General features: G+C 37.5%; 4 protein-coding genes and 1 non-coding gene across 7 annotated transcripts; 4 read left to right on the forward strand and 1 right to left on the reverse strand.

Annotated features, from left to right (window-relative positions):
• Positions 1-2139: 2139 nt before the first annotated feature.
• On the forward strand, positions 2140-4031 carry LOC137740061 (uncharacterized). The gene is made up of 2 exons (XM_068479848.2): positions 2140-2277; positions 2686-4031. The coding sequence occupies exon 2, from the start codon at positions 2778-2780 to the stop codon at positions 3606-3608; it is 831 nt and encodes a 276-aa protein (XP_068335949.2). The 5' UTR covers positions 2140-2277; positions 2686-2777; the 3' UTR covers positions 3609-4031.
• A 431-nt stretch (positions 4032-4462) lies between these two features.
• On the forward strand, positions 4463-7169 carry LOC137741015 (uncharacterized). The gene is made up of 5 exons (XR_015966817.1): positions 4463-4880; positions 5650-5884; positions 5967-6186; positions 6293-6435; positions 6615-7169. It is a non-coding gene; the product is annotated as an uncharacterized LOC137741015 (transcript).
• Positions 7170-12348: 5179 nt separating this feature from the next.
• Positions 12349-16030, forward strand: LOC137740327 (uncharacterized). Of its 2 annotated transcripts, none has more exons than XM_068480185.2 (2): positions 12349-12743; positions 13888-16030. In XM_068480185.2, the coding sequence occupies exon 2, from the start codon at positions 13932-13934 to the stop codon at positions 15708-15710; it is 1779 nt and encodes a 592-aa protein (XP_068336286.2). In that variant the 5' UTR covers positions 12349-12743; positions 13888-13931; the 3' UTR covers positions 15711-16030. The 2 variants fall into 2 exon arrangements, with proteins under 2 accessions (XP_068336286.2, XP_068336287.2); XM_068480186.2 differs by having other exon boundaries at positions 12735-12920.
• A 1738-nt stretch (positions 16031-17768) lies between these two features.
• LOC137739113 (EID1-like F-box protein 2) lies at positions 17769-20209 on the forward strand. The gene is made up of 4 exons (XM_068478605.2): positions 17769-17938; positions 18025-18120; positions 18785-19559; positions 19904-20209. Exon 3 carries the CDS (start codon positions 18794-18796, stop codon positions 19538-19540), a length of 747 nt encoding a protein of 248 aa, XP_068334706.2. The 5' UTR covers positions 17769-17938; positions 18025-18120; positions 18785-18793; the 3' UTR covers positions 19541-19559; positions 19904-20209.
• An 84-nt stretch (positions 20210-20293) lies between these two features.
• Positions 20294-22062, reverse strand: LOC137740196 (uncharacterized). Of its 2 annotated transcripts, none has more exons than XM_068480021.2 (6): positions 21905-22062; positions 21643-21804; positions 21492-21565; positions 21300-21379; positions 20906-21058; positions 20294-20545 (listed from the first exon to the last, which is right to left on the reverse strand). In XM_068480021.2, the coding sequence occupies exons 1-6, from the start codon at positions 21906-21908 to the stop codon at positions 20494-20496; spliced, it is 525 nt and encodes a 174-aa protein (XP_068336122.1). In that variant the 5' UTR covers positions 21909-22062; the 3' UTR covers positions 20294-20493. The 2 variants fall into 2 exon arrangements, with proteins under 2 accessions (XP_068336122.1, XP_068336121.1); XM_068480020.2 differs by having other exon boundaries at positions 21872-22004.
• Between the last annotated feature and the right edge of the window lie 162 nt (positions 22063-22224).

Genomic DNA, 22224 nt, shown 5'->3' on the forward strand with positions numbered 1-22224 from the left:
TTCGGATAAGGCATTATTGCAGGATATCCAACTAAGGGCTGTCCTTGATTAAGCTACAAATTAAATAATGTGGCGATTGTGATATGATCATATGTGTACAAACAGCATTAAATAGTTTACCGAACCGATAGTGGTATGATATCTGTACATACAACATATATAATGGAGCATTCCAATGATCGAGTGGACCATAAGTTAAATGAATAATAAGTACGTACGATCGACAAACCTTCGTTTTTGTGCTTCTACTTTGCCCATTGCAAATGGATATGTTGGTCCTTAAACTGAAAACTTTTAGCAAACATTAATTATGCTAGATACTGAACTTGTCAAAGTACCACAACCTCAAAAGTTGAAGTTGATAATGTAATATATATTCTGAAAACACAGCAATTACGAGGACATTGGGTTCGCAATGCAATAAATCAAATCAACATGAAATAGAAATAAACTTATCGGTAGGATACAGTAGACATGAATCTTGCTGATAACAAGGGAGTCTTCTCAGGGACGAAGCTAGAAATTTAAATAAGAGGGGGCACCTTAAAAAATTTGAGGCCCTTTTTTGGACAAATAAAGCTAGTTCTTTTACAAATGCTGAAAAAATTAATTACAAAATGCCTAATTTTATTACTCTATTGTCTAATTTTGTCTTTAATTGTTGACAATCTAATGCTCATTTGTACTAATTAACCAAATGCATGCAACTCAACAAGGTTTAGACATTAGTGCGTAAGAAAAAAAAAAAAAAAAAAGAGGATGAGAGGGGGCATGTGCCCCCACTGGGCCTTACCTCCCTCCGTCCATGAGTCTTCTACTATCTCCAAACTATATGTTCTTTCTATGAATAGGGTTTAGTACATAATATAACACATATTGAAAGAGCAGGGACAATCCTATATATGGTGATTAGGGTTCATTTGAAACCGCCTATTATAATTAATAAAGAGATGCACCAATCACTATCAAATCAAATTGTTGTCCTAGTCTCACCATAATTGGTTAATCAGAGTTAAAGACTTTATTATTCTGCCCATATTAGGTGACAGTATCACTGAAATATCAAGTCACTTAATTGACAAATTATTGATACTCACAATAGTTCTTACAAATAACATTTAAATACTTAACTACTAACAAATTACATTCAAAATCCGATCACACAAAACCAAAACGATTCCATGAGAGGGTACATCAACATTATTTAGTACATAAGCTCCACAATGATAAGGTTATACAGATATGCGTATAAAGCCCGTAAATTAGATAAACTAAGCACCATCAACTGAAATAAAAACTTAAAAAGGACAAAAGTCAGTGTAGAATTGAACGCTCATAACCAATTGAGCTATAATATCTCCTTGTCACAAATGACTAACACAATTCTAGGAGAGGGTGCATCGACATATCGAAAATAAGGTATTCCTCTCGCGACAAAAACATAAAGCCAGCAGACCTGGTTAAACCAAATAACATCAATATAAAATGAACTTAAATTACAAACTCATGGAATCGGGTTCAATTGTTCATAATTTATTTGTTAACAACTTAAGACTCGAAAGTGCTTTTAGAACGACATAAAGTACTTTTAGAGAAAATATTTCTTGATTCCAAAAGCACTTGAAGAAGCATGAGTTATGTACTTTTTGCCGGAATTGCAGGAAGCATTTCAAGTGTTTTTTATGATTCACTTCCATTTTACTAAAGACTGGTTCCAAAAAAATTTCATCAAAAACATTTTTAATCATTTTAAAGGCACATCTAAACAAGCCTTTGTAGATTAAATTGAGAAATATAAAATTACATTAACAAAGTCGAGGTTATTGGAGGGAATGCGATTGATATCTGGGCTCATAGAAATGGGCCTCAAATTCAAAGCCCAGAAACACATTGTCGAACTTTGAATTATCCAAAACAATTGCTAGATTTAGAGTTTGGGCCACATCTCATAAACGGCATTGAATAATAAAAGACGGGAAATCCTCTCTCAAGCCCAACCGAGGAATAAACAAAACGCAGCGTTTTACAGCTCTGAACCGTTCGGAAGAGCGACGTCGTCACCTCGTTTAACCAAACGCCACTTGGACCACATTCGGAGCTTCGAGCAGCGGGTGACGTCACCACGCCGCTCCGTCGCTCACTCGCTCAATTCCAAAACCCGAAAACCCAAAAAAGTTAAATCTCGATTTCATTTCTCCGTCGGGAGAGAGAGGATATTGAGGACTCTCCCCATCTCTCTCTCTTGAAAATTTGATTCGAAATGGCTTCCTGCAATCGGTGAGATCGCAACCCACTTCTGTTTTTATCATCTTTGGTTGCTTCGCTTTTGATTTGGATCTTATGGGGTTGATTTTCCGGACCTGCAGTTCGAAATTTCAGCTGGGTTTGCTTTTTTGTTGTTAAAGTTTAGATCTTTTTATTTAAATTCATAGACTTTTATCAATTGTTTGATTGTTTAATTGGGTTTTGGGGGTTAATCCTGGTTTTGGGGTATCACCGTATGATTAGGTTAATATTTTTTGGATGATTCTTGTGTATATTCTGCTTATTTGAACTCATGGGTGTAATGAGTAGATGCATCTGTGATTAGCTTAATCCCAGAACATAAAAGATGATTAGTTTAATCCCAAGTGCGGTAAAAAAGTCCTGTTTCCGGATAAATTTACTCTGTGGATTCTTCTTCAGGTCTGAATTTTACTAATACCTCGGTCAATCTTCATCATGGTGCTTTGAGATGCTGGTACAGTAAATCTTAGTGATGATGTGTTAGTGAGGCAATGGTTGTGGTGAAAATGTGGGATTTTGCATCCAGCTGCATAGCTGGAAGTGTTGGATTGAAAGGCGATCCTCTAAAGTCGACGCAAGCAGCTGTCGAATGTTCTGACGACGAGAGTTCTTCGGTTGTTGGCAGAGAGGAAGGACTAGAGTGCCCGATATGTTGGGAATCCTTCAACATTGTTGAGAATGTGCCCTACGTTTTATGGTGTGGCCATACCCTCTGTAAGAATTGCATTCTGGGACTGCAATGGGCGGTTGTGAAATTCCCCACTTTACCGATTCAGCTTCCGCTTTTTATCTCCTGCCCGTGGTGCAGCCTATTGTCCTTCCGGCTCGTTTACAGGGGAAATCTCAGGTTCCCTCGCAAGAACTACTTTCTTCTCTGGATGGTTGAGAGCATGAATGGTGATAGGGGACCGCATTCTAATTCTACCTTCTCTGGTGATAATCAGTCAGTCTGGCCGGCAACTGGAAATGTCTCTGTGGGAACTCAAGCGTGCCACGGTACAGGTGCCCACAGGAGGGGGCAACATATTCGCCATATCGAGCAATCTGGGTCGAATCGCAATCATGGCCCTGTCAATAATTACTTTGGTGTGGAGCGCTTGCAGTCTTCAATTCGGAATTCACTTGTTTTCTTCGTTCATTTGACAGCAAAGTTCCCGCTGGTTGTCATATTTCTTCTGATCATCTTATATGTAATACCTGCCTGTGCAGTCATGTTGGCTTTGTACATAGTCATCACCGTTGTGTTTGCACTCCCGTCATTTCTTCTTCTGTACTTTGCATATCCTAGTTTGGATTGGCTTGTCAGGGAAATCCTCACCTGAGGTGCTATTGGCTTCTTTGTTCACAAGCACTATGAATACAACTTTGCTCCTACACAATGGTGGCGCCTTCTGCCCGTACTTCCGGCATGCAATTCGACGACTTACCAGGTTCCAAAGATGCAATGTTATTGACTGAATCATTTCGGCTTTCATAGATATTGGCTCGGGCATGTTAGTTTCTCAAATTTTTGTTCACGAAGATAACGACTTTGTGCTTATTGCAATGCTCTTGCTAGAATACAGTTTAATTAGGGTTTTACAGGGTTCTTGTTTGTGTGAAGATTTGTGTTGAAATAAAATATGTTTTGTAGTTCTTACTTTTGCTGCAAGATAGGTGTAGGTGCTTCGTCTGCGAGAAGTAGGTTTTGGATGAAATTGTTAAATATGGTTATATATTCATCAAGAAATTACTGGTTGTACATATTTTTTGTAAGAGCTTACCAGCTCGAGTGATTAGTATATGCTTGTTTTTTTTTTTTTTAATTCAATTTTTGCGATATTGTGATTGTAGCTGTTGAGATTGTAGGACGATGACTTAATTTTGTTAAAATTTCAACGAAACCAACACGTTAGCGGCAATGTAGGTGATTTGCGCTCACATTTGTCACTCGTGCGCTAAATGTCATTATCCTCGAGTTACAACAATCAGTAAACTTTCGGGTTTAAGGTTGCAACAGTTAAACTACATTGACCAAATGAAAATCGTAATTTAACTAAGGAAAGAATTATACCATCGATGAATTGATTCAAAGCTTCTCGATTCTTCCTTCTTTTTTCCTCAAGAAGTTATTTATCAAGCATGCCTTCGTTCCCTATCATCCACAATAAATCTACAAGTTCACAGAAAATCCACATCAGACAATCCGACTGGATCCTCCACGTGTCAAAAGCACAACCCGGTATTGCTACCTACAACTCTGCGTTATGCACCACTCCTCTCTCAGTGGTTTGGCTGCTGAAGGCAAAGTACTAACATAAAGTTTCAGAAAAACAATGGCAGCCATTGCCGTTTCTTCACCGAAATCCACCATTTTTCGGAACCCAATTTCTCTCAGAGAACCAAGTTCGAGCCCTTTTGGCGGGTCCTTGAAGGGTTTTTGTTTCCAGCTAAAACCCAGGAGCAAGAGCAGAAAGGCCGTCAATTTGGTGGTCTCTGCCCCAAACTGCACCATCAGTGGCAGCAGAGGCGGCGGTGACCGGTTTTACACCAACTTCACTGGGTTTCCTTTTCCTCTGGGTCCTTTTCCCAATAGAAGCACTACTAGGACTGAGGTCAGCTCATTTTATTCTTTTGATTTATTAGTATATTTGTAGTTGTTTTCAGCTGATAATTGCTTATAATTTGGTAGTTTTTGGTTTGTGGCATGTCATGCTTCCATCTTTGTGCTCAATGAGTTCCCGATCTTCCCGTTGTTCTCGATTTTGATGTGTTTTTATCACTCTTCAGCAGAAGCATGTTTTTATTATACAGAGTGATTGTTGTTTGACACGCCCCGAGCCCTGTGTCATCCAGACACGAGGAAGGACACGTGCTGGCCAACACTCGAGAGTGATGAAAACCATCGTAACATGCATGTTTGCATGTTCTTAGCATATGCATGTTAGGATTACTTTCGTCATCCTTGGGTGTCGGCCAGCACGTGTCCATCCTCGTGTCCGGATGACACGGGATCGGGGCGTGTCAATGTTATTGTGAATTGTAGCTTTTGCAATATGTTTTACTCTCTTTTTCGCGTGTTCGTAGGCTGTGAAAAGCTGCATATGGTTATTTGAACAAGAGCAAGCATTAGGGTTCAACAGTGTGTCAACAAACATTAAAATGACAGTCATCAAACTAAAATCCCGAGGATTGTAAGTCCATGCGCCCGTTGCTCCAACCAAGGAGTGTATTCAGGCTATATCTTGCTTACGATTCTAGTCAGTTATAAATTTTTCGTGCTGAATCTTCTTCTTTTTTACTTCTCTGTGTATTTGTTTAATTCTGCATATCCGTTTGTTAACCAACTATGCTTTTCTTATGAGTGCTCTTGTTTCTTTCCAGCTTCTGAAAGAGTTAGGAGCTCCCGTAGAATACATAGTTCTGCCTACATTTGCTTATGAGCACAAAATTTTCGCTCAAGCTCAGGTACGGGTGGCACCAAGGCAATGGAGTTGGCCTTTGAACCTGCCGCTGGAGTTTATCGGGATCTTTCATGCCAAGACCTTAAAAGATGAGGACTTCTCCACCTCAAGGGCTGATGAGATTGAGCAGAAAGTTCTCAGTTCACCAGAAGTTGGTAATACAAAGGGCAAATGTGACATCCGAGACTTCACTTTTTTAAAGATATTGGGAAAACTCATTTTGTTGTGAATTTTCAGGTATTGGACTATATGTGGAGGTCGCTTTCTATCATAAGCGTTCCAGAACTCTACTGATAAACAGATGCTGTAATTTTTGTGCCAAGACAGCCGCCTGATTGTATCAGCAAAGAATCCTTGTTGGCATCTGCGATGAATGGTTTGGCGGTAAAACTTCTCAGTCAAGGAAAAGAAGTATCTCAAGAACCAGTAGTTGATAACAAATTGAACTGTCAAAAAGGTAGAATCTCCATTCCGCATTCCAGTCTGGCTTCAGTTTTAGTAAAGTGATAATCCAATTTGAGGGTGATCATGTATGTTTTTCTGAAATGAATTCTTTTGTGTAGGAAGGGAAAGAATTGTTCTCCAAATCTTGTTTCTCGGTCCATCAAATCTGTTGGAACCGAATGCTAGCTTTGCTCAGATGTCACAAAAGCTGATTGTCTCACCCATTGTAAAGACCCTCGTCTTCAGCAAAGTTCCTGAAAAGGTACTTGAACCATTCCGATGCAAATTTTGATTCGTCTTTTGGTACGCAAACTAATTAGTGAACTCACAGCATGCCTAACAAAGACACAAACGCATGATCATTTGATATTTTGACTTCCTTGTTGGCATGTGTATGTGTGTGAAATAATCAAACAATCCTTTTGCATTTTGATAATTCAGGTCAGGGATTGGGTTGATGGAATCGCACGTGACTGGAGGTTCAGGAGAATAATCCCCGCTCATTTTGCTGCACCTATCAATGCAAGCAGGTCTGATCTGTTAGCTGCATTTGCCTTTCTGGATGACCTTCTGGATGAACGTTATGTCACTTGGCTTTCACTCTCTCTTCTCTTCACATCACTCTTGGAAAAGGCCGCAAGCTACTTCCCTCCTGATGACATGAAGACTTTATCATCCCTCGGTCAGTTTTTGGTCTCGGTAGGAGCTGTGAGAAAGACCGTCTCAGGGAGCAAACCATGACATAACATGATTTGCAAGATGCGATTTTCAGGTTGAGATTTCACCTGTTGAATTTATTTACACATGTATGCTTAGGGTACAAAGGTTCTTTGGCCAAAAGAAAAGGCAAACTATTTAACATCCTAAAGTTGTACAATAGCAAAAGGTGCAATACAAAGCTTCTTAGTGTGTTGTACTTGGAAAATAACAATCTTCCCTGTAAGCCTGCCTCTTTTGGTATTCAATGGCTGTGGAAACTAAGCAAGAATAAAGCTAGCTGTTGGAATCCCCTTATCATGTCTTTCTGTAATAAATTTATCCGCCACGTGGTATTATTAATTCGCTTGTTTAAATATGGGTGAACGACATAATTGATATGGCATGGTCTCAGAGTATAATTTTAATAAACAGATCCACATGATATAACATGAGTCGATTGGAAATACTACATGGCAGTGTGTCTGTCACACCGAAAAAACTTCTCAAAAGAAAATAAATAGAAGAAACTGTAGCAATGATCCTTCAACTTTAACGCAATTGGAGCAATGGTCCCTCAACTAAAAATCCATGACTAGTGGTCCCTCAACTCATCAAAACGTGTAGCTATAGTCTTTTTCACCAACTCCATTAAAACCTCCGTCAAAATAAGTCACGTGTCACGCATATGAGGCTAGATCAAAAGGCAAACATGGAAAACCAAATTAAAAAATTGTAGCAATGATCCTGCAACTTTAACCCAATTTGAGCAATAACCTCTTTACTTTAACTCAATTGGAGCAATGGTCTCTCAACTCTAACCCAATTGTAGCAATGATCCTTTTAGCATAAGTCATTTTGATGGAATCCTGACGGAGTTGACGACAACGATCATAGCTGCACGTTTTGATGAGTTAAGAGACCAATAATCATGGATTTTTAGTTGAAGGATCATTGCTCCAATTAGGTTAAAATTGAAGGACTATTGCTACAATTTTCTCAAATAAATAACCTAGAGAAAGGCATGTCCTTCACTTACTCTACATTAATAGGCATCTATTTTTGCAATCCATTAGGAGGATGCTGAAATCTGACCCTACTTTAGATACGAAATTTATTGTCTTAATTTTCTCATCGACTACTTGTTAGAGACAGATGAATGGTAGGTAGGCATAGATGACTTGGTAATTTTGTCAATTGATAAAAGAAAATGAGTAGAGAAAGACCTACGAATACTTGAAAAGAGACTCTATAAAAAGACATGGAGTACTTTGAGTTAACAGAAAATTTAGCGTAAAATTAAATGCAATGGTGATTTATGATTCATGCAGCCAACGCCACTTAAAGAGCAAAATTTTGTTGTTGTCGTGGGGTTCAATAGGCAAAAAGTTGAAGAAAAATAGGAGATTATATAGCCGACACTGCTCAGTGAGACAAAGCTTTACTGTTGTCATGGGATTCAATAGGCAAAAACTTGAAGGAAAGTAGTAGATCATACAGCTAGATGTTCAATAGAAAATGGAAGTAATTTTCCTCTAATGGATGACTTAACAATTAATTAATATATCTGAAAGAGACTAATGAATTGTGATTATGACAGTGGAAAGGGATCCTCTCTGGATCCCTTCCTCTTAATCCACTAAATCATGAAATCCGTGTCATTGAAAATTGATCCAATGACTACAAACAAAGGCCCTCTTTAAAAGTTATAATAACTTCAGCCTTTGAATCAATTTTCAACAGTATGAATTCCCTAATTTGATGGATTAAGAGGAAAGAATCAGGAGAGGACCCCTTTCCTTAGACATTGATTGGCTTAATAGAACAAATCTAGTTTGTCGTTGGAAGGTCAACTCCCCAACTAAACTCTTCCACCAATTGTATTTAGTTTTTGGAAGGAATGAGTATCTGCTGTTGATTGATCAAGGTGTAGGTTTCAACTTTCTCACTAACTTTCGAGAGATAAAATAAGCGCAAATCCGTAAAATCTACAAACTTGATCAAAAGCGAAATTCAAGAACAGTAAAGACTTATTTGAAAATGCTTTTAAATTGATTGAAAATAATTTTAGAACCAAAGCCTCAAGACCTCAATAGAAGTGGTTTTTTATGATTCACTTGTCATTTTACTAAGGATTGTTTAAAAAACATTTTCATTAAAAACGCTTTCAGCCATTTTAATATCACTTCTAAACAACCCTAAAACCTCAATAGAAGGGCGCAAAATTGTGATTTATATACAAGTTTTGTCTGTTTATAGTCTCTTCAGTTTTATTTTTTATTAAAACTTTACAACAAATAGTGAAAATTTTCCATTTGTGTGATTCATTTTTATTAGTTTAGAGAGTGGGAGAGAATCCAAGGTGACTTTTTCTAATATTATACTCTCTTTTCTCTTTTTAGGCTTTATCTTTGCTCCAATATATGGCCACAACTTTTTCAAAGCATGCCTCCATCAATAGATGCAACCACTTTTTAGAAAATTTCCTCCTCCATGCTGTGATTAATGATTAAGGCGTATGACTTTCACCCCCAAAGGAAGCTAACACATCAACTACGGGAAGTGCCCACATGCGAACATCAACCTTTAACACACACTTCTTCTATATTGTGGGGAACATGAGAACAAAGTCGTTTCCGTGTAGGTTTTGCTCATCATAAGAGTAATGCTTCGTATGCGAGTGCGTTAACTGTGAGCCATTGAAAAAGTGAATTTTATAATGGTTTACAATCTTATAGCTCACTAAAACGTGTTTTGCGTGTGCGTGATTGTGAATTGTTGTGGAGTGTATCTCTCAATGCTTTACATTGAAATTTATATTCACATGTGACGAGTTATGAATCTTATGATGACTAATTTTGACATTCCCGTACCTATACGAGAGGATGCAAAGGGCAAACTCATCTCGTTCACGCCTTATCTCTTTTTATAGAGAAATTTTCAGTATGACAAGAACACAGGTCGGTACATCTTTTCTTTCTATGATCATTCGTATGTTGTCTATTAAATTTGTCACTCATAGCAATCATATGGTGGACACCTTATTGGGGTGAACAAAAAAAAATTTGAAAAAAATGGTGACATGATCTAAGTGTTGGTTTGATTAAAAATTAGTCACACCTATAGTTATTAAAGAGTCAAATATAAAAGCAAAAGCACCTACCACCCTTTGTTCTGAACTTTGAGAATTAAGAACCGACCTTTTATTATTTAAGGGTAAAAGTATAATAACAAATATTAAAAAATGATATCTCATAAAAATATTAATACTTTATATCATAAGAAATTTTATTTTTAATATACAAGGAGCCGAGTCCAAGGCCGAGTAGTGCACCATTAGACTATTTAAATATTGTGTTTTACTTATGTTTATGTTGATTAAATATAATGCATATGTATTGGCGCAATTAATTATATTCTTGTTCTGTTGGAATTATATTGGACACCCCGAACCGTCATTTTCTTCTTCTTTTTCATGTAGTTCCGTTATCAAACGCCCGCATATCAAAATAACGTAATTTAGAACATTTAACCCAATATATAAAAATTCAAAGAAAATATATGAGAAAAAAGTATGATAATGATCACACCAATAAACTAGATTATATTACAATAGCAAACAAAACATTTATTTAATATAATAATTTCTCCGAGTATTACTAAGATGTATGAACATTCCAGAACTTTGATTTAATCGCACATAACTTGATAAAACAAAAGGAAATATGCAACTATCCTAAGAAAATATGCCGATAAATTATTATTTTAATCTTGGTTCCCTTGACATTTCCTCTCCTTGTGTCGTTTCATGCCTTTCAAGGAGACCCCTTGATTTTCATGTAGAAATCTACAAAACTAAGTAGACGTGGTGGCAATGCATGTTGAATTGCTCTCTAGAATTTCTAGGTTTTAATTGAGAAGGTATGATATGGAATTGGTAGTTTCTGCCAACTATACGAAATTTTTTTCAATGTGTCAGTAACACAATTCAATCACCAAGTGTAATAACATAATTGGTTGGAATTTTTTGTTCAAGTTTTCAAACTAATTGTATTATTACACATTGTGTCCGAGCTGTGTTCCCGACATTGAAAAGTCCCTCCAACTATACATGCTAGTTGGTTAATGCAATAAATTTGTCTTTCGAGTTTAAATTTTCTCATCTGTAAATAAAATGATTTTAAATTATCGCTTGTATAGAAAAAAAAATTAACCGAGTTTTAATAATAAAATTTGTGATTATCATGAAAGCAATTTCGATGTTCAAATAATTAATTTATTTACACTTTCTCATGATGAGTTGATTTGTATAATCACATTAAACGGTTGAAGATGACAGTCATAAATTTGTTAATTGTATTTTAAGCATCATCTTTTTCACATTATTAAATTGTTTCATTATTAAATCAACATGATTAATCAATGTTGATATATCATTTGCCACAAGTCATAATAATCACCAATGTACACTAATCAACGGACGACTTATAGGACCGTTTGCACACGGCATGTCTTGAGTTTGATTCTTATTTATGATGAATTGATGGTAGTGAAAAAAATGTTGAAATGCTTCTGTAAGTCTTGTCAGCTCTCAAAAGGGCAATATGAGGAGTAGTCCAACTTTTTATAAGCTCATGCAAGGTCATTCCTCCCATCAATGTGGGACTCACTCTCAATACGCCCCTCACGTGTGGCGAATTTTCAAGCCTAACACATGGACAACACAACTCGGGTGATGTGAAGCACGTGTGGCCGTTAGGCTTCACACATGAGACAACCGCTCTAATACCATGAAGAAAGTTGAGGTTCCACCATAAAACCAACTGGCAATATGAGAAGTAGCTCAACCTCTTATAAGCATATGCAAGACCCCTCCTTCTATCAATATGGGACTCACTCTCAACATCTCAAAATGGTAGATTATCGTGGTGAAATGCTAGGTGATATATATATTTTAATTTAAAAAAAGGTATACAAGGCATATTCACTAAATACGCATGAATGAGGGAGAGCTACATTGGTGTGACACTTGCTCACATTTTAAAATTCATCAACTTTTAATTTTTGAATTTAAATTTTTACCAACAACGTCCGTTCATGGCTTTCACAAAATTCGATTAAAGTTATATGTTACGATCGATTATTTAATAAAGATAAAAGTTATGGGTAACTCTTTTATGTTCCTACGTAAACCTCACCATTCTTATTGGTAAGGTATCTTTATTCATTAATTGTAGAAAACAAAACAGAAACAAAATCGGGTATCTTAGCAACGAAGTAAAGTAAATAGAACCAAAACATACATATATGGTAAGGTATCTTAAAAAATTCACTCCAAAATCCATTATTTTTCATATTTTTCACACCAAACAATCCCTAATTCTCCCATTAAGGCGATAAAAATTCTAAACTTTGGCAAGAATTCCAAAGCTTCCACAAGCAACCATTATAAAAAGCAAACAGCTTCCTCCAAAAAATCACAATTCAATCTTCTGAGTTTGGATTTTGGAATTTTTGGATTTTAGAAGAACCCCCCCAAAATAGCATAAAGTTGGTGGGACCAAACCAAATTCCACACTAGTATTTCTCTCTCTTGTATTTTCCTTGGATTCTATAGCAAACGTGCAAGGCGCTGAGAAGAGAACCCCACCAAACCAAACCAGAAGAAAACTGGAAACAGTTGCTTGCTTGCACGATCTCTGAAGCAAAATCCCTCCCACCCAAAAAGGAAAAGAGCAAAAAGCAGCGGCCTTTACTCTCCCCTCTCTCTCTCTCTCTCTCTCTCTCTCCTCTTTTTTCTTCCTCCTCGAGCAGGCCTCATTCATTCGTAACCTTTTCATTCGCTTTCTGGTTGAATAGCAGACTATCAAAAAGGTATGCTCTCTCTAGGGGCTCCTGAATCTGTGAGAACCCTATTTCAATAACTTTTTGGCACAAAATGCTAGATGGGTTTTATTCTTTGACACAAATCATGAGCTGGGTTCGATTAAATTTGTGATTTTGATTATGGGTTTTGTGTAATCGAAGCTTTCACTGAGCTCTCAGTTTCGGGTGTGTTTTTGTTTTCATAATCCTTTAGAGGTTTTCGGATTTTGAGATTTTCTTTCTGGGTTTTGTTCATTTGGCTTGCTTGGTGGTGAAGTTTGTGTGTTTTTTTTTTTTTTTCAATCTTTAACGGATAATATGATATGCCTTTCAATTTCTGGCTATGGTTTTGTAATTGGCTACTTGCATAAGGTTATGATCTTGTAGTGATCAATTATTGCTCATGTAGTTGGAGGTTTGAAGCTAATTTTCTGTTGCTTCATTTAGTTCTTCCCATTGAATGCAACCCAAAAGTTGCTGCTTTTTAGTTAATGTCATCTCCCCATCATAAAAGTTAAATGAATTACAGCCTTTTCTGGGATTTCTTCCTCATCCGAATCGTCATTTTTGGCATTGGAATTGGTTGTTAGGGATTGAATTGTTTGATAATTAGGATGTTAATTCAGATTCCAACCGATTTTAGTTACCGATTTGTTCTGTTAATCTGTTTCTTTTTTGGTTTCTCTACCATGATTATCTTGCTAGTACTTTCATTAAGCAATAACAAAGTGATTACATTGCCGTCTTTTGTATTGAATTGGATTAAGATGTCATAAGTAAGTTTTAAATTCAACAAAAATTGCGAAATCAACTTGAATATCTAATTTTATATTTATTGTGGGGTAGATTACTGTTTATTTCACTAATTATAGGTGCAGAATTTGGCCCTACAGATGTTCGTAATTTGATCTCAATGTTTATAACTCTTACCAAACTGATTTAATGTATGAGTATTAGTGGCCGTGTAAATGTGTAACCTTTTATACCTTTCACCAGGTTGACACTAGTTAAAATTCTTCCTTCTTGAAGCTATCTGTAACTGCTAATTGCATTAAGATGTTTACACAATCTGGTTATCGTGAATAGTCAGTCTTTGATCTGCAGTCCCATACATTTTGCACCGTTATAATTTTGTATTTTTGCTGGCTTTCAGGATTATCTATTCTAAGATTTGTCTGAAATATCTCACTCCTTCCGATGGATGATTTGAGTATCAATTTACCAGTGACCCGTGAAACAACTAAACCAAAGGAGCGTAATCCAAGAAGGAATTCTACGGGGAAAATATTCTCGTCAAACACTGGAGAAAAGATTCCTCATTATCTCAGAGCTTCCACTGGTTCCTGTCATGACAACTGTAAATATGGGAGGAAACATGAAGAGGAAGTGAAGGCGAAATGTCCTATAAAGTTTGCACCAAGAAGGCTTCAAACAAAATCACCTAGCAACCAAAGTCCAGAAGAGAGTATGGTTATTCCTGAGAGGAAGAATGTGTCTGTGGTCAAGATCAAACCCTCGCCTGATTTGAATACTCTTTTGCCTGATACCTGTAACATTACCAAGCAGCGAGTGTCAAAAAAATCCATTGACAGCCAAAGTTCTGTTGGGAGTGAGACTCTAGCCGAGAGTAAGAAGACATCATCAGCCAAGCCCAAATTGCCATCCTTTTCGAAACCCCATGTCAACGCTGCATCTAAAACCATGAAGCAGGAAGTTCCATCCTCTCTTGATTCCTGTTCAAAACCCCATGTCTCTGCTGTGCCTAAAGCCATGAAGCAGGAAGTTTCACCATCTCCTGATAAACTGGAAGTCTCTTCAAAGAAGGGTTCAATAGGACCTAAGGAAAAGAACTTGTTTGTAAAGCATGTCACTTCTTCGAAGCCCAAATCTTTGGCAGTGAAGGAGTTTCCATCTCCTGATATTTCAGGAGGTTTAACTGCTCTGAGAAACCGTGATTCATTGATAGTCCGAAGGACCGGGACCTCTTTCAAGATAAAATCTTCAGCTTTGAAGCAAGTGTCTTCTCCTGAATCTGCAGGAGGTGTTAAAGGCAAATCTAACAGTGATGGTAAGATAGGCAAAAGGGCTGGAGCTTCTGTAGTGACTTTGAAGAAAGTATTGCCGTCCCCAAGAACATCACTGTCCCCCAAACCTTCTCTCAGGGGAGTTGCAAGCTTAAAAGCACGGAAGAACAGGCCCGTGAACGTTGTGTCTCCTCTTAAGAACCAAAACAGGAAAGCTCAACCTAAGCAAGTCAATGACAAAGAGGTACAGGAGAAGACCTTGTATGTCATCAAGGTTGAAACTGAGAACAACAAACCTCTGGAATCTGATCAGAACAAAAATTGTGAAGTTGAACCTTCACCACCTTCAGTGTTGTCGACATCACCCAAGTCGGTATCTGTCCAAAACTCTGAGCCCTTTTCATCCCTTGAAGGCGAAGATGAAGGGTCAGGATATACAATGAGCGAAACAGAAGCTAGCTCTTTCTCAGGAGACAATGAAGTTGACTATATTGACAATTCAGAGATCCAAGGCAAGGATGGCAAAGGGAAACCCAGAAAGTCAGGGATGGTTTGCTCTGAAGACAAGGATGGCGAAACTTTAAAATTCAGGAGGGGAAAGATTGTCGACATACAATTTGAGAGTACTAATCCAAGGAGGCTCAAATTTAGGCGAGGAATAGTGTTGGGAGAGAACCAAAGTGTCAAAGCTGGTTCCTTCCGGCGAAGCTTTAAGAAGAGAGGTGTCGATGCTCATACAGTTAGTACCGAACCTGGTGCAGAAAAGGTTGTTTTGAGACATCAAGATGTTCAGGGAAAGAAAGATGAGAAGGGTTTGTTTAACAATGTGATCGAGGAGACAGCAAGTAAACTCGCTGAAACCAGGAAGAGTAAGGTCAAGGCCTTGGTTGGTGCTTTCGAAACAGTCATCTCACTACAAGAGCGCAAGCCTTCTGCAAATGCTGTCGCTTGAGTTGGGAAAATAATAGTGGAGAATAAACCAGAGCTTGTAACGCTAGTTAAACAAGCTTATGGATGTGCAAAACTGTAAAGGTAGATTGCTTCAGTTGGTGCTAGACGGCCTCGATGCAGGTTTGAATGCGAATCTAGCATGCCTAGAAACTTAACATACCTCATTTGGTTTTTGTGGAGAGTATGCATTTTCTTCCTTTTCTCTTGAGTTTCATACCAGATACATGTTTTGAGTCTTGACTGAATAAAACAGTTATAATCCTGCTGATTAGTTGTAATATCGTTTTACTTTGTTCTTAATAAAGTTACCATTAACTATAATTATGGTTTTTTACCTTGTTGGGTTTGACTGACTGGTTTGCTGGATGTAGATTTTCACTTCTTATTAACAACCACAACTCACACAAACGCATGAGCGACTAACTTTAACAAAATTCTAATGAATCCTACTTACGAGTTTGTTATAAGTATTTGAGAAGATCAAGCTAATAGTGTGTCAATGTTCATGTACTCATAACACTCTCCTGATTTTTCTCTTTGATTTTGGTTGATTTTAACCTGCCTAATCTTTTAAAATGTGTCAATTTGCCCCCAAGCCAGTTAATCACATCTTCATTTAGTTTTTCTTACTTGAATAAAAGAAAATAACCTTCAAGTTGACGGTGTAAGAATATGCACTCAAAACCAAATTGAAAGTCTAATAAGATATCATAATAATGTACCAAATGATTTTCGCACTCAAATTTTTTCTTTAGGCATGACATTGCTTATTTTGATTGTCACTTAATTTGTTTAATATAAATGCCAAAAGAAAAAAAAGGGTGACGTTCTAAATAGAACAAAAGCATGCGAAAATTATTTAATTTTTAATAACTATGACATAATAGTAATGTTTAAAATATCAGTATCGGTGAAAATATTGATATTGATATTTGTAGTTTTTCGATGAAAATGATGGAAATTTAAAATGAAACCTTAGGAATGTCATACAATGATTTTGAAGAAATATAAGAGTTTCTCTGATATTTAACCGATATATTAGAAATAACAACGAAATCTGTCAGTTTTAGCTAAAATATAAGAGTTTATCCAATATAAGGTGAAGTTAGACTTCATCTTTTTTTCCATATCTTTCTTTGATTTTTGGATATTTTCACGAAAATAATAACTGTATCAAAAAAATTTAAACGTTGCAAAATACTAAAGCAACAGAAATATCCATACTAATATATAATGCCAGCAGCCCATTTGGGGTTACGGGCTTCACCAAAAATAATGGGGCAAAAATACCCCCTCCTCCCAAAGCCAAAAAATTCATAAGTAGTTCAAAATAATGCAGGGGTAATTTGATGATTTTGTCATAAAAAGATTTTTTTTATTCTTTTATAATTAATATTTCACTATTATGTGGAATATCTACGGGTTTCTTGTAACATTATCTAATATTATTCATTTAGTCAAACTGTATAACTCTTTAAATTTATAAGAGCTATGAGTTATTATGTAAAATTGCAATTGTTGTATCGAATCATCATACAATCAGTTATTTATTAAATATTATTATTTTTTTATTTTTAAACATATTTAAAATATCTTAACAGACGAATAACACCGGTGATAAAAAAAATAATGAAATATAAAAATATTAAAACAATTCATGCATATAAATATATTTAAAATGTATAAATAACGCATAACACCTTATAATTCAAAAAATACATTTTGCACGCGCGACCGTGTGCATGAAAGTTAGTAAGTTCTTACAAAGAAGTTAAAGCCAAAGCTTTCATTTGTTTTCTTCGCCAGGAGGAAAATTGTGCTCGAAGAATGTTTCTTTGGCGCCTTTTGCGGGGTAATGTTAAACTTTCCACGACAGGAAAACCGTAAAAACAATGGGCGCCGCTTGTCTTTTCACGACTGAATGCCAAATAAGACGCTGCGGTCCCCACTGCACAATCCACAAAAGCCGCCACCTCCGCCTCCAGTACGTGGCGCGACGTGGTTCGGTTGTCGCCATACATAAAGTACCGGGCTGGTCGCTGTAACATTTTCCCACAGCAAATTGCAAATTCTTCTGTTTTGGAAGCCAAAGCCTTAGTCTTTGTAGTCTTTCTCTGCCAGATACGATTTTCGGTGTGCTATCAGTGCTTCTGTCACTGTGTTTTTCTCTGGACGATTTTGCCCCTGAAGCAAACCCGAATTTTCCAACTGCTACCTTTGTTGCAGAATGTAAATTTCTGCTGGTTTTGATTTCTTCAATTTCTTTTATTTCTTCTGGTACTTGTGAAAACCCTAATTTGTGTTCGATTTTGCAGAGTTGGGATTTCTAGGGGTTTGGAGCCATGGCGGAAGGGGGTTTTGTCTGATGTACGGCGACTGATGAAGCTTCCTGTATCCAATTCATTTATGAGGTAACGGCTGAGATGAGAAATTGGGTCTCCATTTCGTTTTAATTACGATCTGGTCCACCCTGAGCTGCTTTCCCTGCGTTTCAGTGGGTTTTGATATGACCAAGGATTTTGCAAGCTCTTAGTTTTCCTTTGATTTTGGTTCTTTTGTGCCAAATTTGTAAATTCCGTACAAGATTAGTGTGGGTTTTATCTGGATTGAGTAGTTGCTTAAACTTATGTGAGATTTTGTTTAAAAGCTTTGATATTTATATGGTGGGACTTACGGATCTGATGATTTGGAAACGAGTGACATGCATTCAGAATTCTTATTGCTAAGATTTTTTGTTAGAACTTAAACTGGATAATTATTGATACTCCGAAACGCATGTAAATTTTGAGATTTAATGTTAAGATTGAACATGTGTTCCGCTATTTGGCTGATATCGATAGTTTGAGCATGCATATGTTATTTTTATAGCCTGATGAAATACATGGATTTGAGTCTTCAATCTCACTCGGAGGATAAAATGATTCTGTAGAGCAGTTAGACTTTAAAGTGGATAGTGTTTGTTGCTGCGAAATACCTCTAGGTTCTCAGATTCTATAGTTCGAAGGTGTGCGTATTATATTCATGGGCTCATGAATCACAAGGATTTGAGATTGTTGTTTTTGTCAATCTTTCTAGGTAGACAAAATGATTATTACAAAGCAGTATCGTTGCATACACTCAGCAAGTTGTCAATGCACGAAAGGGCATTTAAGTGAAGATGTGATATTCCTTGTCTTCCAACAGTTGAATTGGAATCCTAAGTTGATTGCTACACTTTCCCTTGTCTGCAAATGGTTTGATGATCTTGCCAAGCGTGTGCTGTGGAAGGAATTTTGCCGAACAAGAGCACCAAAGATGATGGTTGATCTTCAATCTAGTGGGAGTCACAGTGTAGATGGGAACTGGAGGGCACTCGGGAAGCTGCTTATTTACTGTACAGGATCTAAGAAGGGTGGCCTCTTTAACAGCATTCATATTCCGGGTCACTTTGTTTATAGGACCAGGTTTTCTAGGACATCAGGGAAGAGCTTTCTTTTACCGCAATGCAGAACAGATGTTTTGTATGTCTCTGACCCCTGTGAACATCTTGACCAAGGTGAAGAGGGAGATGTGGGTTTTTTTCGCGGAGTTTTCAAGTCCTTCTCAATGTCCAAGGTTCGGACGATGTTGATTAAGAAGGGGGCCCAACTTCATCCAACAGAGGTGTGCCCATACTGCAAGGCTAAATTATGGAGCATGTTGCAAGCCAAAATGATACCGCAGAGTGCCAGCTGCAGATTGGGAGCTTATGAGGATTGTGTTGAGTATTTTGTTTGCCTCAACGGACATATGCTTGGGATCTGTACCCTGCTACCTTTATCTGATTCAGAAGAAGCATCTGAGGTGGAGTGATAGTTAAAACAAAAAAGAGGTACTCTTTTCCACCTAGAACTTCTACATTTTTGTTCTTGGAAATCGAGTTATTTCTATGGGGAAATTGAGAATTTCCCGTTGGATGACATGGACGCAGTACATATAATTTATGTTTTACAATAACAGCCATTTTCTGTTGGATATGGCAAACTTAGTGTTCCAATGTGCAAAAGTTGCGTGCCAATGCACCTTGTTCATTAAGAAAGAAAACAACGAGAGTATGTTTTGGTACTTGCTTTAGGATTGGCTCAATCGAACATTCTTTCCACATCAAGTGACTCTTTGCACTTTTTTTTGCTGGACTCGTGATATATCTTTTCCTCTCCCTTGTGTTTTGGGCAGGTTTCCTGTTATTGCAAGCGTAGGTTGGGAAGGTCAGATGTATCGTCGGCTCTTAGTCGGCTTGTGTATCTGGAAGCGGAACTCAACCATTCGATCCCATTGAAGTGTTAAAGCTCAGTCTCTGCCCGGACCTGTGGTCTACTGTGGAAGTGGTTAGGCCGTTTCTTTTTCAATTGTCCTTTAAATCAAATGTAGTCACTGAACCACGTAACAGGATATGTACATTTATGCATATAGGTCTGGTTTGTGCAACAATATTACATATTTGTTCGTGACTTCAATAATTATTGAATCAGCTTAGAATTTTCTCGTTGCGTGATTTCCAGATATTTGAGTTGCGTAAAGTGCAGTTCAAAGATTTAAATTACGCATCACAGAGAGGACGGAAAATGATTAAAACTCTTTCCTGTATTCGATCTGGGGTACATCGGGTTTAAAAGTCGGATTATGCAACGTCTTTAAGAGAAGATTAGCAATGTAAGGATACACGATCAATCTCGTGTTCCAGTTTCATGTTGCTTACATACCAGAATCAGATTACGTAAAATCAAAGCAACATAGTACGTTATATACATCAGATTGTATTCCGCTCATTCCTCCGCTTCGAAGTCCAACCCCGAAATTGTCATCCTACCGATGTTGCTGCAAAATTGAAGTCTCCAGTAAGGGCATGTACAAGGCATATAGAACTGAGAAACATTAGACAAACGAGCAACTTTTAAGAATAACCGGCATATGACCATACAGAAGTAACCCTGAAAACCTAGAGCAAAGGCTTGCAGAAACTCGATAGTAGACAGTCCTCTAAACAAGTTCATCTCTGGAACGTGTTCCGAAAGATCTTTTACAAAGAAATAGATGCCAACTTGTATTCTGAGAAGCACATTCAACCAAAGTTTCTCTAAACAGATGCAGTGATGACGCTCGACGAAACAGTAGTCTGATTAACAAAAGTTCTTTGCAAGTGAAATTTAGGAGAAATATAGGGAATAAAAGCCTTACACAACGGCATCTAGGCCGGCTAATTTGGGCAGAAATTTCCTGATATGATCTTCCGCTGCTGCATCGGACTTCAGCGTCTCACAGTTAAAGGAAACCAAAACCTTGTTCTTTCCATGCTGGTCTTCAACTAGATCCACAACATCCTCCTCCCAACTGCCCACCAATGAACGCAAACAAGGGGAAAAATATGTCATCTCCGCGCAATGATCAATCCCGAAGGAGTAATTCATAAACGAAAACAGAAATTCACAAAAATGAAAAGAAAAAAACGACTCAATTGTATCAAACTCTCAAGCGCAAAAACATAAAAACTAAAAACGAAATAGTTATCAAACAGGTTTGTTCATCCAAAAGCTTGTGAAAAAATCAGCAAGAAAATATAAAAAGGATTTACCCATGAGCATGATCAATGCTCTGCAACCGGGCAGCATCATGGCCTCTGCACTCCACAACTACAACTTTTTCTTTCTTCCTCTGCAAATATCCACACAAAAAAAAAAAAAAAAAAAAAAAAAACCCATCAGATGAAAAAATATGAAAAGGGTAAATTTTACAGAGTAAAAGAAAAATGTAAAATCCATCGTACATTGAAATCTATGATTGCAAGCTTGATCAGACGGTAATCCTCGCCCCTGCTGCACTCCTTTTCACATGCCAACTCTGGCCAACGCGGTAAAGAAAACTTCGTCAGCATCAAGCATCGAAATTTACAGTGAATCAACAGATGAAGGAGTTACCGGTTCCCTGAAGGCCGAAGCAGACGTTAACGGAGTCCTGGCGGCGGATGAAGTGGCCGGAGAGGGACCCACATGGTAAAAGTGCTATTGAGGCCACTCCTTCCATCGCCTCCCCAAAGTTCCCTCCTTTTGATTCCTCCACCACTTCCTCGCCCCTTTCGTCTGCCACCAAAAAAAGAAAATTTAACAAAAATTAATAACAAATAAATTTAAAAAAATGGGAATTTACACATTTGTTCTTCGAGCTCGGTTGACGGATTACCCATTTCAATTTGTCTCCTCCGCCTTGGGCTTCTCAGATGTCAAATTTCTGCACTTTCTCGAGAGTGTCAAGTGTTGGCGCGGTACCACTGAACTACCGGTCTGCAATTTTGCACTCAAATATCAAACCACGGTTCGACTGTTGTTTAATCCAACGGTACAGATTACATTGGATTTTTCGAACGGCTCGGATGACTTGCATCTGATCGAAACCTTGCGGAGAAGGTTCTTTTTGCAGCGTATTACGTCAGGCGAATGCTCACGTGATTAGTCAAGGAAGGTCACGTGTCTGGTTGATCAAATGGTAATCTGTCGCTCAAA

The sequence above is a fragment of the Pyrus communis genome, chromosome 9, assembly GCF_041283825.1.
Source record: "Pyrus communis isolate YQ-2024b chromosome 9, ASM4128382v1, whole genome shotgun sequence".
NCBI lineage: Eukaryota > Viridiplantae > Streptophyta > Magnoliopsida > Rosales > Rosaceae > Pyrus > Pyrus communis.

Excerpts from the sequence above, each read along its gene's own strand:
- LOC137740061 (XM_068479848.2), top strand. The coding sequence starts at position 2,778 with ATGGTTGTGGTGAAAATGTGGGATTTTGCATCCAGCTGCATAGCTGGA.
- LOC137740327 (XM_068480185.2), top strand. The coding sequence starts at position 13,932 with ATGGATGATTTGAGTATCAATTTACCAGTGACCCGTGAAACAACTAAA.
- LOC137739113 (XM_068478605.2), top strand. The coding sequence starts at position 18,794 with ATGATTATTACAAAGCAGTATCGTTGCATACACTCAGCAAGTTGTCAA.
- LOC137740196 (XM_068480020.2), bottom strand. The coding sequence starts at position 21,908 with ATGGGTAATCCGTCAACCGAGCTCGAAGAACAAATGT. Across the intron at positions 21,805-21,871 it reads CGAGCTCGAAGAACAAATGT|ACGAAAGGGGCGAGGAAGTG; the intron begins GTAAATTCCCAT and ends TTTTGGTGGCAG. Across the intron at positions 21,566-21,642 it reads CTTCGGCCTTCAGGGAACCG|AGTTGGCATGTGAAAAGGAG; the intron begins GTAACTCCTTCA and ends CGCGTTGGCCAG.